The sequence below is a fragment of the Myotis myotis genome, unplaced genomic scaffold, assembly GCF_014108235.1.
Source record: "Myotis myotis isolate mMyoMyo1 unplaced genomic scaffold, mMyoMyo1.p scaffold_m19_p_11, whole genome shotgun sequence".
Lineage (NCBI taxonomy): Eukaryota > Metazoa > Chordata > Mammalia > Chiroptera > Vespertilionidae > Myotis > Myotis myotis.
In genome coordinates this window covers 1,564,471-1,579,341 of record NW_023416315.1, presented here as the reverse complement: position 1 = coordinate 1,579,341, position 14,871 = coordinate 1,564,471, and the positions used below count along the sequence as shown (strand labels likewise).

At 61.1% G+C, this 14,871-nt stretch overlaps 1 protein-coding gene and 1 long non-coding RNA gene across 20 annotated transcripts in view; one reads left to right on the top strand and one right to left on the bottom strand.

The window, feature by feature from the left end:
• The window catches only part of GRB10 (growth factor receptor bound protein 10), a 104,604-nt gene that overhangs the window by 78,546 nt on the left and 11,187 nt on the right, over positions 1 to 14,871 (top strand). For all 19 annotated transcript variants that reach the window (XM_036327255.1, XM_036327253.1, XM_036327250.1 and 16 more), the window contains 6 exons: positions 8,489 to 8,645; positions 9,165 to 9,280; positions 10,119 to 10,187; positions 11,385 to 11,522; positions 12,627 to 12,737; positions 13,079 to 13,177. In XM_036327255.1, the coding sequence (XP_036183148.1) occupies positions 8,489 to 8,645; positions 9,165 to 9,280; positions 10,119 to 10,187; positions 11,385 to 11,522; positions 12,627 to 12,737; positions 13,079 to 13,177 (690 nt within the window). The remainder of the gene's footprint in view (positions 1 to 8,488; positions 8,646 to 9,164; positions 9,281 to 10,118; positions 10,188 to 11,384; positions 11,523 to 12,626; positions 12,738 to 13,078; positions 13,178 to 14,871) is intronic.
• LOC118665900 lies at positions 8,224 to 14,299 on the bottom strand. Its single transcript, XR_004970756.1, has 4 exons — positions 14,168 to 14,299; positions 10,090 to 10,297; positions 8,825 to 9,573; positions 8,224 to 8,517 (listed from the first exon to the last, which is right to left on the bottom strand). It is a non-coding gene; the product is annotated as an uncharacterized LOC118665900 (long non-coding RNA).

Genomic DNA, 14,871 nt, shown 5'->3' with positions numbered 1-14,871 from the left:
CTCCTGGTGCTCCCAGCTGCTGAGCTCTGCCCCCGTTCTGACCTCACGCCTCCAGAGCGGGCCGCGTTGTCCCCCATCAGCACTGAGCGAGTGAGGTCAGGTCCGCCTGGAGCCGAGCGGCCAGGCCGCGGCCCTTTGTCACATGCCTGAAGCCCATTCGGGACGTCTGCCTCCCTGGTGACCTTCTGCTTCATATAAGGGTCTAGACAAGCTGTCTGTGGATTGGTCACGGGCTGTTTACAAAGTTACTCATCCTAAAATAAGGCCGTGAAAATATCATCTGGCTCTCGCAGCGGCTGGCAAGCCCACGGGCCTCCACCCCCACGGACTGTCCAACTCAAAGGAGAATCAGGAAACCCAGGAATTCCGCCCGCTGCTTTTCTTGGGTTGGCGCTCGCTGCCCATGAGAACATTGTGTTGGTGTCTGTGTTTCTGTCACAGATTCCTCCGGGCCCTGGAGACCCGCAGGCATGGAGCGAGCTGCAGGTTGTGTTCTCGGAGGGGCGGGTGCTCTTTCTCCGCGGGCTCTGACCTGATCTTGTGCAGAGCAGTGGCGTTGGCTTTGCAGGTGGTGGTGGGCAGGCGGCCGCGGCTTCCTGCCCAGCCTGGGACTGCGGTGGGCAAGGAGGTTGGGCTCCTTCTGTGCCACACGCCTGAGGGACAGGGGACTTCGATGTCCTGCCTCTGCACACCAAGTACGAGGAAGCAGCCTGGTCACCCTCTCCAGGGCGCAGCCTGCAGGCCCGTGCGATGCCAGGGGCCTGTCTCTACGGAGAGAGATGCGCTGGGGCCCAGGAAAGGCCACCAGTGATGGGCAAGTGACGCCGCGGGCAGACCCTGCAGCCCGCCCCCGCCTCCACGCCGCTGGGGTTTGGGCTTCCTCCCGGGGCAGGGCAGGGCTCTGCGTCATGTGCTCTCAGCTGCCTTTGGCTGCAGGAAACTGGAGGCCCTATTGGTTGCAGGGGGAGGAAGTGCACTTCTTGTGCCTGAGATCTGGGCAGGAGGCAGAGGCCCTGGGCAGCCGGGCTCCGTGATCTGGAACGGGGACACCTCCTCACAGAGGCCTGTCCCGCACACGGGTAGTGGGCCAGTGCCCCGCAGACGTGACGTGGAGAGGGAGACGGGCCGTGTGAGTGGGGGCGAGCCAGCAGGGGGTAGAGCCGGGTCTGGGTGCTCGAAGGCAGGGACAGTCACGTTCAGAGGAAGCGGGAGACGCGCGAGTGGGCCAGCTGCCTGGGGGACAGGAGGGGAGGAGTGCCCTGGAGGGGCTGGAGAGGAACGCACAGGAAGCCCAGGTTTCTGAAGTCAGGCGAGCTGTGCACACTCACGAGTGCTCCTGACCACGTGGTCGGGAGGGCCTTCCAGCCAGTGAAGGTCTTCGCGCAGCCGCACGGGGACTTGTTGCAGCAGGTTTTCCCGTTTGTTTTGTAAACACAATTAGTCACATATTTTAACCCCATTATTAATAGGGCATAAATATTGTCTTCGCTCCAAATCAGCTCTTCTCTCTTTGCTTAATTTTAAAAATTAATTTTCTGGAAGTGAATTAATTGCCTTGCGTGGGGCTTTGACAGGCATTTACTAACGAGCAAAACTGGGTCTCCTGAGGCTTGAAGATATAATGAATGGGCCTCGACATCAGACCATCTTTGGCGAGAAAAACTACCCCCGGTTGCCAAGTACAGGTTATTCCCCAGCGAGTGCTGGTGTGGAGACGATGTGCCTGCCTCCCCCCCCCCCTCCCCCCGTCAGGGCCTCCATGGCCCGTTCTGGAGCAGACTCCTCCTTCCTCAGTGCCGCCCCCCCCCCAGCCCTCATGTCAATGCACCCAGCCCTCTCTTCTTAGCCCCTGCAAAGTGTGCCCACCCGCCTTTCCTGGTGCCTTCGAGGTCAGAATCCGTTAGGACCAGAGGCTCACTGAGGCCGGACCCGCGTGTTGGGGGCCCCGGGGGCCCTGAGCGGTGAGCTGTGCGCCTGCGCTTCCCGCATTTGGACACTCAGCAGAGTCACAGGGTTGTCTGCCAGGATCCCGGAGAGCAGGGCTCGGCTCCCACAGGACAGGAGCAGCTGTGTCCCGGAATGGCCATGATGGCCGTCCCAGAGCCAGGGCCAGCCCGAGACTCACCAGCATGTCCCTGTCGTTTTAGAACATAAAATCCTCTTTCCTCGCCCCCCCAACTGGCTCCCTTTCCTGCCTTCCCCTTGCTGCCTGTTTTCTGTGAGTGATGGGTGGACAGCTGCCACTTCCTCACCCCCCCAGGCCCCACCCCTGGAGGGGCCCGGAGTCCGAGGGCCAGGGGCTGACTCAGACAGTGTGTGCTGTATCCCCTCCCAGGGGCCCCGCGCTCCCCATCGTTCCCCTCTTCTCTCCGCCCCGCCCTCCCCGGGCCCCAGGCCTCCCTCCACACCTCCAGGCTGCTGGCCTGCACACGTGGCCTGCTGGGAGCAGCTGCTGCAGCTGCAGCATGGACTCCTGTCTCCACCCCCCACTCCTCTCCTCTGGAATTTGGAGGGAGGGTCACACTCAAATCCTCCTCTATTTTTTGGCCACCACAGCCAGTCATGTGGCTTCCCTGGACGATTTTCTAGAGAAAGAATATAAGCCATTTTTGTTGGCTTTTAAGATTACAATATGCAAATGGAACGTTTAGTTACCAACTCTCTGAGGAAGTTAGTTCAACAAAGACTATTTCTTTTCCTTGGCCATTTCTGGGTGGCCCTCCGGGTCCCTGCCTCTCCTCTCCTCCTGGGGCTGCATCCAGAGCCCCAGCTCCAGCCCTGGGGACTCTGCAGGCCTGTCCCCCTCCTTCAGGGGCTGGTCACTGACAAGTTCTCAGCAGCAGCCATGACAGCCCCACCCAGAGACCTGCCCGATGGGCAGCAGCTGCGAGCTGAGCCAACCAGCAGGGCTCAGTGAGCCAAACGCACGTCCACTTCGCACTTCATCACTCGTAGGGGATGTGAGCACAGCCTCGCCTGGCAAACAGGCCCACGCCGACATGGCGCCCTTGCTGCCACCCCTGCCGCATGTGCCACCGGGCAGGTCTGTGGGCTGGGACCCTGACCGTGTGGTGGGGACCCCGAGTTTAGAGGGCATTGCCTGTGCTTGGCAGGGACCCCGCTAGGAGTCCTTGAGAGTTTCTTGCAGACTCGCTGGGGTGGCACTTGTGCCCCTGTGAGCAAGCTGAGGCCTGGAGGGCGGCTGCACCCTGCACTCAGCTCCAGGGCGGTGGTGGTGGTGGGGGGGGGGGGGGTCTGTTCCTCCCCTCAGGCCCCCAGGGAGGTTTTCAAGATGCCCTTATTCTTGTTTTCTGTAGAACACCTTTATGAAAACTGCTTTTGTCACAGTAGCAGGCCGTACACATCCATTCTAGAAAAGCTGAAAAGATACAGATGAACAGATCAAAACTGGTTCTTGCAAGCAAGCCCACCTGGTGGGGACAGAGCAGGCAGAGGCCGGAGGCCTCCGTGCTGGGCCCTGTCGCCGCCCTGGTGGTGAGCGCCATTCCTCCAGGGCAGCGCCCAGGGACTCTGAAGTCGTGGCTGACTTCCAGGAACTGTGGTGCAGGTTATTTTTAGAGCTTTAACTTCTTTAGGAGGGACTTGCAAAGGCTCCGTATTTTCTGTTCTCACTGAGACCTTGCGATGAGGAGGCTGCGAGGCAGATGGTTCTCTTAGAGTCAGTCGGAGGCGGGGAGGCGGGCGGACGGTGATTGTGAACAGAGCCACGTGCGCACGGGTGAGCTCCCGTACAGGCCTCACGGCTCGCAGCAGCGGGGCTGATGTAGAGCAGGACTGGAAACAGCAGAACTACATTTTCTCACCGAACTGACCAGCCTCACCCTGGTCCTGCTCTGGTCTGACGTAAACTTACTTTTCTCCGCACGTGCTAGGCCTGCCCATTTGGGCCTCCAGGGCACCCCAGAGGGAACCGCCTGGTGGTCCTGGGAAGCTGGGGTCCCTCTTGGCAGGTGGAGTCCCGTGCTGAACATCTTGCTGGCAGGAAGGGGCCAGCAGCCCAGCACCCTAGGTTCAGAGCCTGGCCCCCACGGGTTCGTTTCCTGGACCGGACAAGCCATTCTGCCTCCCAGATTTCCTTACCTCATGGGGGGGGGGGGGGGGCAGCGACAGCTGCCTGCAGGGTGCACTGGGCCCTGACATGGCCTGGCAGTCCCAGCCGCCCCTCCCCTCCACCTGCCAGGCGCAGCTGACGCTCCTCCAGTTCCCTCAGCTGCCCCCGCCCCCTGGCAGTCAGCCTGCTTCCCCCGCTGAGCCCCCTCCCGGGCCCCCTCCTGGCTGCTGGGACCCAGGTTGGCTCTTCCATAAGCATCTAGCCCCCCGTTTTTATAAGAGGCTCCGAGTGACAGGGGTCCAGCTCACATCCTCACGTGGAGGTGATGAAAGTGAAGAGCTGAGAGCTAGCCTGGAGCTCCCAGCTCTTTGGTGTCTGCACAGTAGAACCCAGGGCCTCTCCTGGGCCCCCTCGGCACACAGGGCGGCTCTCCGTCCAGAGCTGTCCATCCCGCACGGGGACCGGGTGGTGCTTGGTGCGAGGAGCCGAGAGCCCCATTTCTGTGTTCACCAGGTGACCTGGGCCGGAGCCCGGAGGTCCGAGGTCAGCAGGCTCGGTGTGTCGGGCCTGAAGCGGGAGTCCACCCGTTGGGGACCCCGAGACAAAAAACCGGGCTCCCCAAAATGTAGTGTGGGCCTGTGGAGATCATGGACCTTCAGCCCTGATTGTTATCAAGTTCCTGCCTTTCCATTTGCACACGTGTGGGCTCCTGCTTCTCAGCCTGTATGAGGAGTGTCTGAAAACAACACCAGAGCCCTGGGCAGGGCGGACATGCGTCGCCTGGGGCTCAGGGTTCCGTGCCAGGCAGCAGCGCCACGCCCAGCAGGAGGCGGGAGCCGGAAAGCATTCGCCCACCCCCACCTGACTCTGAAGAGAGGCTCTGCTGTGACATCACGTGCCCCATTTAATGTCAGTGTTTTATTGTGAAAGGCCATTAGCCCTGGGTGACTGCAGGGGGGAAAGGCCAGGGTTCCGGCCCACTTTTCCGGCTGACGTGCTGCCGCTCCATCTTACAGGCAAGAGACGGATGTTCTCAGAATTGCAAACCAGTTCAGAGTCAGAGCAGCTCGGAGCCAAGCGGCTGCCGGGGTCCCGGGGCCTCCCTGTGCCTGCCTTGTTCCCGCGTCTGTATTCCCAGTTGCATTTGAGTGCACCCCAGGGCGCAGAAAGCAGTGGCTGTCATTAGCCAGGCCAGGCTGCGGTCATGAGCCAGTGTTACTCACAGGTGCCCATTTTACAGATCAGGAGACTGAGGCACAGAGCGGCGGGTCACTCAGCCAGGCTGAGCATGGAGCCTCCGCAGGTCCCACCTGTTGAGCTCTGTGCTTCCCAGTCATTGCTGGCTCTCCCAGCAGCCCCCGGGCATGGGGGAAAGTGAGGCCCAGGTCGCCAGTCACCTGCCGGAGGTCGCTGAGCCGCACTGGCACTGTCCCTCCACGTCTTCCCCATTCTAACATCACCTGGGTCTCTGTCCCTGGACAAGTCATCCCCTGGGAAACTGCCCAAGTCCAGATCTGCTCCCAGCCCGCTGAGCTGTGGCAGGCAGAGGCCTGGGCCTGCCCGAGAGCCTTGCTGGGCCGCCCTGCGCAGGTCTCACTGGGGTGCAGCCTGCTCCCAGCGGCCCTCGGCCAGACTGGGGCGCCAAAGCCTGGAACACTCTCGTTGCTTCCACAATGAGCCCCCTGTGGCTGGGCGCACAATGGTCCCTCTGGAACTTCTGCCTTTCAAAGGCGTGGTGGCCAGTGGCGGGCTGTACCGGTAGCACTTCCCTTTGTGTCTGTGTATTTATTAGAAATACTGTCTCTATAGCTCCAACCCCATGCTCACTTGGAAGTTGCTGGTACGTGCAGTGGCTTTCTAGGTTTCTGTCAGCAGGCCTGCTGGGTATGGGGACGTGCCCTGCGTCAGGGACAGGGCGGGCAGCGTGGGTTGCAGGTCTTGTGGCTGGACCATGCGTCCCTTTGTCTGTCTCGCCACAGGACTGCAGCAGGCCCGCTCCCCTGCCCCCAGGCGGCCCCCAGCCCGGCCCCCCCTGGGAATCAGTGGACATGGCCCTGTGACAAAGCACGTCTCAGCTTTTAATACCCAGACTATATATAGACCTTGGGTGGCCTGGCACAGCAGGAGGTCAGGAGAGAGCTGGAGGAGGGAGGGAGAGAGAGAGAGACAGAGAGAGAGAGAGAGAGAGAGAGAGAGAGAGAGAGAGAGGAGAGAGTCGGAGGGGGGAGGGGGCGGTTTAAAAAGCCCCAGGGCCAGTTTGGGCAGGAAAAGTGATAAATGGACTCCGAGGTGCAAAACACACTTCCGCATTATTTGAATTTCGAGAGAAAATAACATTTATTGTAAGCACAGATGATTCTCTTAGAAAGTTAAGAAAGAAGGACAATTAGGAACACACTGGTTTTGTAGTTGAAAAGGTGCTTTGCATAGAAGCCGTGGTCTGTAATACAGTTAGCATGTTATTGTTATCGTTGTTATTATTATATGATGAGGGATTATATGGCTTTGTTTGCATTTTTAAATTCGTTTTTCTTTGATGTAAAGGCAGTTTTAAGAAAAGTTTTTATATAGAGACCAAAGAGGTATTTTCTTTATTTAAATTTTATTTTTATAGAGTCCATCGTGTCAGCTGTATTTGAATATTTAATGTGTTTTATAAAAGTGTAACTTCCGTTGAGTGAAATGTAAATTCTGGAAAAAGATGGGTGAATTTCTTTAAAAATTAATGTGAGTTGAAAGCAGGCTCCACAGCCCTGCTCTAGCCCCCTCCCCCCCGGAGTTTCTGAGATGGGGGGGCGGCTGAGAGGTGGGACCCGCCCACCTGGAGGGTGGTCCCGGCCCACAGCCTCCCCCCTCTGGGAGCTCAGGGCTGAGTGAGCTTAACTCCTTCAGGCCAGGAGCTGTGGGCGGGTTGGGGACAGTGGGACTCTGTCGCGATCAGCCCTCTTCTGCCAGAGGCCTCTCAGTGGAAACACACACCGACGTGCGCTCTTGGTCAGGGAAACAGGAGAAAGGTGACGGGGCAGAGCTGTGGCCAGCGTGTCAGGGCCTGACGCTGCCACGGGGGCACGAGGCGCAGGGACGCGGATTTCTAAGAGACTTGGCAAAGGGCAGGACCCAGAGCGCACGCTCTGCGCGCCCGGGACAGGCATTTGGTCTGAGCTCAGTGGTTCCCCTGGAGTGGCCACCTCCACCTCTGCAGGCAGCTGCAGCCTCCATGGAGTGGGAGCCAGGGGGCGGGTGCAGAGGCCCCGGGAGGGACCTGATTGGCTGCCCAGGTGGCTTGATTTACCACCTAGAGGACTGAGCCCAGGAGCCTGGGCAGCACCCTGTCTGCCTGGAGACAGCCTGCCCACCGCTCCCCACAGCCAGGATTGGTGGGTCCGGGGAGGGGGCCCAGCCCACAGGAGGGTGGGAGAGGCCGGGGACAGACTCCCTTTCAAGAGGCAGCAAGTATTAAAATGCCATCTTGTTCCTCTGCCTGCTTTTTCCAGGCTGTTGGGGTGAGATTTTTTCAGCATCTCGCGCTCCCCGAGAAGCTGAGGGTGTGTTGCTGGACAGAGTGTATTTCACAGCCTCCCAGGCTCCTCAGCTCCCCTTGGCCGGGGGGGGGGGGGGGGGGGGCTCCGTTTGAAGGGCTTTGGACCGGACCCGGAAAACGGGGTCACAGCGTTTGTGACTGTGCTTTCACTACACGCGTCTCTTTAGTATTTCACATTTCAGTGAACTCACATTCATCCATCTCAACTTCTCCCTAAGCCTTAGTGGACACGAGATGGGAGAAGGTGGGGGGCGGGAGTGCTGGGCCCCGGACAGCTGAGGGCAGTGGAGCCACAGGAGGCAGGGATTCTGCAATTGACCGCACTGTGAAGGACCTCACCCCAGCCACCGACGTCCCTGACACACGTCCTGCTTCCTGAGACAGCACGTGGGGAAGCCCTGTGTCCCTCAGGCCTGGCCGCGGGCCTGTCCTGAGTGCCCCGGGCACGTGGAGGGTGCCCTGCTGGGCTCCTGGCTGTTGGGGCAGGGGTGGCAGTGGGAGGTGGTGGACGGGGGACGGGCGACGCTCTACAGACCAGCTGCTGGGAAGACAGTGATACATATGTTGGAGCACCTCAGGCCTTACTTTTCTGTTTTATTTTGTTCCGTTTTTATTTCTTACTAAGCCCACCTTTCAAGTTGACTTTTCCATAACTCATTTAAAACCAGAACTAGCTTTTTCAGACGGCCTGCGCGGTCTCTTCAGAAGCAGGGGAAATGCCCTGGTAGGCTCCATGGCGGCAGCACCTCTAACGGGCTCCGAGCGCCAGGGGCCCACGGCGTGGCGTTAGCTTTCCTCTGTCAAAAGTTTTAACAGTGGAGATCAGACAGACAAGCCACTCCCTGCAGCTGCTCACTGAGCCCCGTCTGTTGCAGGATGTTAAAATCTTCGGTGAGGACGGGACCTGCAAGGTGGTGGAGATTCCGGTGGACATGAAGTCCCGGGACCTGTGCCAGCTGCTGGTGTACCGCAGCCACTGCGTGGACGACAACAGCTGGACCCTGGTGGAGTTCCACCCCCACCTGGGGATCGGTAGGGGCAGCGCCCGCGCTCCGCGTGCAGCCACCGCCATGGCCTCCGCCTCTTCCCTATCTCCCCAAGTGTTCCCTTCCTCCCTCCCAGCCCTCTCCTGGGTGTAGGGACCAAGGGCCTCAGACCAGGAGGGCACCCCTCTGCTCCTCCGCCCCCTGCCCCCCCCCCCCCCCACGCACCCAGGGCCGTGCTCTGCGGTCTGTGCTCCAGCTGTGGTGGCCGGTGCTCAGCAAGAGCCGGCACCTCTGACTTGAGGCACAGCCTTTGCTGGGAGGGTGTGACTCTCTTCCTCCCTTGGTGTCAGCGCCGCGTGGAGAGGAAGCCCCCCGTCCATGTCTCACCACCTCCCGCGCTCGGAAGAGCGTTCGAGGGAGATGTGCATGGAGCTCCGATCCACCTCTTCGCTCACTTGCCATGTCCGTGGCAGGAGAGCCAGCCAGATGGCGTGGCTGTGTGTAAAGCTGCCTTTAAGGTCCTGCGTGTCCGCTCCCTTCTCACACGCAACGTTTTCCTCCCCAGAGCGCTGCTTGGAAGACCATGAGCTGGTGGCCCAGGTGGACAGCACCATGGCCGGCGAAAGCAAATTCTTATTCAGGAAGAATTATGGCAAATACGAGTTCTTCAAAAACCCCACCGTGAGTCCTGTCTCCTCGGCTTGGGGGTGGAACTCGGGTCCTGCCATCGGCACTTGGATTTCGTAGGAGCAGAGCGGAGCGGAGCTGGGACCCAGGGCGGCGGGCAGTGGGCCTTGGGGTCGCGGTGTAGCGAAGCACCTTCCCTCGTGCTCACGCTCCGCCCGGCGGGACTCTGCCTGCTCGGCCAAGGCAGCGCCTTCTCCACGGGGAGGGGGGTTAGGCGCGCAGGCTCCGGCCTCGCAGCGGATCGGCCGAGACTCAGCAGAGGGAGAGCTTACTCACCTGGTGACCCTCTGTGGAAGGACAAGTAGAGCAGTGACCATCCAGGCGTGTTGACTAGTCTCCCGTGTGTGTCTTGGCTTTCCTGGTTTTGGGGGGTGTGGGGAGGGTGCTTGTCTGGTGAAACACCAGGACAGGCCTTGGGCCTGCGCCGTCTGCTTCTGCACGGTCCTGAGGCAGAGGGGGACCGGGCAGGAGGCTGGGCCCACTCGCTCTGGTGGCTTCATTGCTCTGCATGCAGACGTGAGGAATGGTGCGCCCCAAACAGACAGCGCGTGACCACTCACCTCCAGGCATCCGAGCGGCGTGGCTCGTGCCGTGACTCGCGTCACGAGTTGGGACCGTGGCAGTCCTCTGCCTCGGTGCCACTGAGCCGTGAGCGCACGTTCACGTGCAGCCCGGCAGGCGCAGGGCAGCAGGCACTCCCACGTCCACGGGACAGGAGGGCGTGCACAGTGTGGGCGATGTGACCGCTGTGGGGTGGCCGCCCCGCGCCCCTGTGAGCATGGTCTTCCCCGCCCCAAACTGACCTTTGGCGTCTGTGTTCCCGCTTCTGCAGAACTTCTTCCCGGACCAGATGGTCACCTGGTGCCAGCAGTCCAACGGCGGCCAGAACCAGCTCCTGCAGGTACTGGGCCGGCGGGCCTCAGGTCCCAGGCCGGCGTCCTCCCTGCATCTGCCACGGCCTCGCAAAAAGTTGGAGCGATTCCATTCTTAATCACAGATCAGCCTCAGCTCCTAATGGAGTTTAGAGAAACGAGAAATTCATGCTGACGCGGGAAATCCGCTGGAGGCCGGCTCCTCCAGAGCGAGCAGAGCCCTGTGGGCAGGACAAACTTGCCGTGGCTCGGAAGGGGGAGGGGGCAAGGGCAGGATGGGGGGCCACGGGCTCCCAGCTCATCACAGAGCCCATGGCACGCTCGTCTGATTGGTCAAGTCTGGGCCTAGAAACTGGGGCCTCCCGCACCCCTGCGCTGGGGGCGCACTGGCCTCAGGAGGCTCCTGCTGCTCCAGGGAAGGCGGGAAGGGAAGAGGGAACACACTGTGCCCTCGGTGCGTGTGCAGCTGTGAACGACAGTGAGCCGTGCGTGCAGGCGGCCATGCTGCGCCTCCACCTCCTGTAAGAGGAGCCGTGGGAGGGGGCCGGCAGGATCCAGCCCCGAGCCCTCTTTTTCTGCTGGTTGGTCACCAGGCATCTCTGCCCGAGAGGACCCTCGGAGCCCTGGGAGCCCTGTCCAGGCCTCTCCCCAGGCCCCCTGGCCCCAGCAACATTTACTGGTTGTGGCCCACGCACAGCCCTGGCCGCAAGGCTGATGGCTGCTCTAAGCGCCTGATCTGAAGTGGCTCCCGGAGGGTGGGCCCAGGTGCATCCGAACTGTCCACGTGTCCCCTCTCAGTCCAGTCCTTCCGGCCTCACCCCCAGAGGCTCTGGGCCTCTCCCAGGGGAGGAGTCCGCTGGACACTGGCTGTCCCCCGGGTGTCCTGGGAGAGCTGGTGTGCAGATGCACACGGGGCTGCCAAGGAGGGAAGGCAGGGCACTTCCTCGCCTGCGCTGCGTGGGGCGGCTTTTGGTCAGACGTCGTGGAGGTGAGGACCCGGGGCCTGTGCCTTGTCTGCATTGCAGGGTCCACTTGGACGCGAAGTCTGGCCCCTCAGCACCAATCAGAACGGTGGAGACTTAAAAGGAAGCTTATCGTTTGAAAATCTCCCTTGACCCCTAGACAGAGTCACTTGGTCACTCACTCAGAAAATGCCAGTGTCAGGGAAGCTGGTCGCGCATCTGTGACCGTGTCTGAGCCCCTGACTCCCACACCTGCCTTCACAGAACTTCCTGAACACCAGCAGCTGCCCCGAGATTCAGGGGTTCCTGCACGTGAAGGAGCTGGGGCGCAAGTCCTGGAAGAAGATGTACCTGTGCCTGCGCAGGTCCGGCCTGTACTGCTCCACCAAGGGCTCCTCTAAGGTGAGCTTCGCCACCGGCCGCGCCACCGGCAGGCCCAGGCCGGGCGCAGAGTGGGCGGGGCCTCCCTGGGCCCCTGGGAGCTCCTGGCTACCTGGGCTCCGGCTGAGACAGTGGGTGATCACACAGACCTAGAACCTGCAGGCTGCACCCCTCCCCCTCGGGCCCCAGCCAGCCGGAGGCTGAGGACTCGCTCCATCCTAAGGCAGAGGGGACTCCTGCGGTTACAGACGTTCTAGGGAAAAAATGCCGTTTTGCATGTCTCCCCACTGGGAAGAGGGCAGGAGGTGCAGGCAGCTGCGGCTTCCAGAGCGAGCTGTGGCCTCGCAGCTTCCCTCGCTAGGGGCCCCGTGGGTCTTTGCACCTCCTCATGTCCATGTCCACCCAGCAGTGGGAGCGGGGCCCAGTGGCCTCGGCTGGGCATTTCCCTCTTAAGCGCTGAGGTCTCTGCTCTTGTCTGGAGGAAGAGGGAGGCGAGGCCGGGACCCCTGGGGAGGGTGCTGAGCATCAGCCCGGTTTCCTGCTGCTCCAGGGGTGTCAGCTGGGAGGGGCAGGTGATGGGGGGGAAGGGGGAGGGCCAGAGAGATGGGGCGTGGGCGGCGGGGCGCCTTCCTCTGCAAGGAGTGTCTTTCCTCCGATGGAGATGGGGCAGGTCCCTTTCCCAGTGCCTAGCTCTGGCGCCTGGCTCACTCACCGTCCTGGAGACGCTGAGCCTAGGGACCTGTGTGCTGGAGCTGGAGACAGAGCTGGTGGGAGAGGATGGGGGGGGTGAGCTGTGGGAGCTGCCCACACAGGGAGGTGGCATGGGACCTGCCTTGGAGCCTGTGCTGACCTCAGGCTCAGAGTCCCCCCCCTCTGCGCTTTGGACATTTGGTTCTGGGCTCTGACTTGGCAGAGTGCCAAGTCCATTCTGCCGTCTTCTGTCTAGGAATGGGGAGGGGCTTCTGGTGGGGGCAGGGCGACTTGGGTTTTCACTCAGCGATTCTCTTCCACGTGGCTGTGCCCTGTGGAATGTCTCTGCCTGCGGGAGGCGCGCAGCCTGCCCTCTGTCGGCCAGGACAGGAGCAGCTGGTCCGTCCCGGCTAAACGCTGCCGCCTCCCTCCCAGGAGCCCAGGCACTTGCAGCTGCTGGCCGACCTGGACGACTGCAGCGTCTTCTCTGTGATCTCCGGCAAGAAGCAGTACCACACCCCCACGGAGTTCGGCTTCTGCCTGAAGGTACCTCCGTCCCTGTGGCCCTGCAGCCAGCGTGGGCCCCGCTGGCCGCTTTGGAATTCAAACTGTGCATTCTCCCTTGCTTGCTGCTTTTTTCTAAAACCAGTAACATGCTTTCACACTGGATCGATTCATCCGTGTGAAGAGATTTCCTGTGTGTGAGGATGTGTCCGTCCTGGGGGAGCGCAGAGGCCCCGGGGAGGGCGTGGAGGTTCCGAGGGGCCCCTGTGGGGACGCCCAGCCAATCTGTGTGTGTGAGTGCAGCTCCAGTCTGCCTGAGCCCGAGGCGGGCTTCTGATTGGCTCTGGGACACTCACCACGTCTTCCTTTACCTCCTTTAAAAGCCAAACAAAGTCCTGCAGGAGACAAAGGAGCTGCGGGTGCTGTGCGCGGAGGACGAGCAGGGCCGCATCTGCTGGATGACCGCGTTCCGGCTGCTCAAGGTACGCGCGTCTGTCCCTGCTCCGTCCAGGCTCTGGTTATCGGGGGCCGTCACCCCTCTTGCACGCGGGGTTTGGGGAGCTTCTCCCAGAGGCTTCCCAGGGGGAGGCAGAGCCAGGGGCCGACCTGGGCACTGCACATGGGGTGGGGGTGGGCCCGTGCAGGTGGGGCACGTAGCACCCCTGGTCTCCCCACTCGGTGCCCTAGCACCCCTACTAGGTGAGCCGACCTCGAGTGCCTCTAGGCACTGCCACGTGTGCCCGGGCGTAGGGGCAGGGAGAGGGCCAGGGCTGTGGGTGAGAGCGACGGGAAGAGAGAGAGAAGGACCAGGAGTCGGGCACAGGGAGCTCGCGGGAGGGTGAATTGCTTTCCTGGCCAACGATGAGACTCCGGGGGTCCCCAGGCACACGTGACTCAGCGGCACAGCCGAGCGGAGGCCAGGGCAGGGGGTGCCGCCAGGCAGTGAGTTCTAAGGAAGTTGATGAGGGACTCCTGGGGATTGTGCCCCAGAGGGCAGCTTCTCAGCAGAGGCCACAGCGAGTCCCAGTAACCAGGCGCCTGGGATGGGAGAGCCCCCCTCACCTTCCATCCCCACACACGTCGGAGCAAACAGCCCTCGGACCCCACGTCTCTCCCAGCCCTGTGTTCACAAAGCCCACGCCCGTGATGGGTCAGGAGGCGCTTGGCTGGGCAGGGATCTGGAGGGAAGTTGGCTCGCTGACCTGGCGCCAGCACAGGGCGTGGTCCGGGAAGCTCATCACTAAGCCCCCAGCCCCCCACCGCTCCCAGCTGGGCAGGCTCCAGGCGGAGCCACTGTGAGGAGCGGGGGCAGCGGAGGCTCCGCACAGACTCCCTCGGACGCACGGGACAGCCCCGCACGGGCTCCCGCGTCTGCCCCAGACCTTGGTTTGTGTGATGTCTGCCACTGGTGAGACGGAGGGTCTAAAATTATAATTTACTGATGAGACAGGGGGTCCAAAATTATAACTTACCGTTTCCTAGAAATGGTGGTGCTGAGATGGGGTGTCCAGCTCCTTCCCAGGCCACTTCTGAAGCTAAACGTCCGTCAGGGCTGGCTGAGGGCTTTGAGGGTGTCCATCCACATCCACGGGAGCGCTCTGCAGCCAAAGGCAGGAAGCAGCTCGCTGGGTCCCCCTGTGGACACAGAGGGAATAGCAGCCCAGAGCTGCCCAGAACAGTGTGTGTAGAGCACGGGGGCAGGAGGGAGCCCGTGCTTCCCAGCCTTCTTTTGGCCACGCCCCCCCCCCACCCCAAGCATCTCTAAAACCCTGATCCCTCCCCCACCCGTGACATAGAACCCTAATTATTCAAACAGCGAGCTCCTGTTCACGTGGAGGAAGCCTAAAAGGCCATTCACCTGGTCTAAACAAGCTTCCAAAGAACATGGCGTCCATGAAAGAGGAAAATAAAAGGAGGACAGTGGAAGTCCTGAGGAAGACCTCACTAAGGACTTGTTAAAAAAATAATATGAAATGATATGAAAAAACAGCAAAGTTTCAAAACATATAATAGCTGAAATGCATAAATATGTCGCAATTTTTATTTACATACTGTATATGAGGCCCCTAGAACCATAAGAAACGCAAAAAATTCACGGTTAATAACTCACTCTCGAATTGCCCCCCTTAAGAGTCCATTTGCCCCCCGTGGGACGTGTACCCCAGGCTGGGAACCA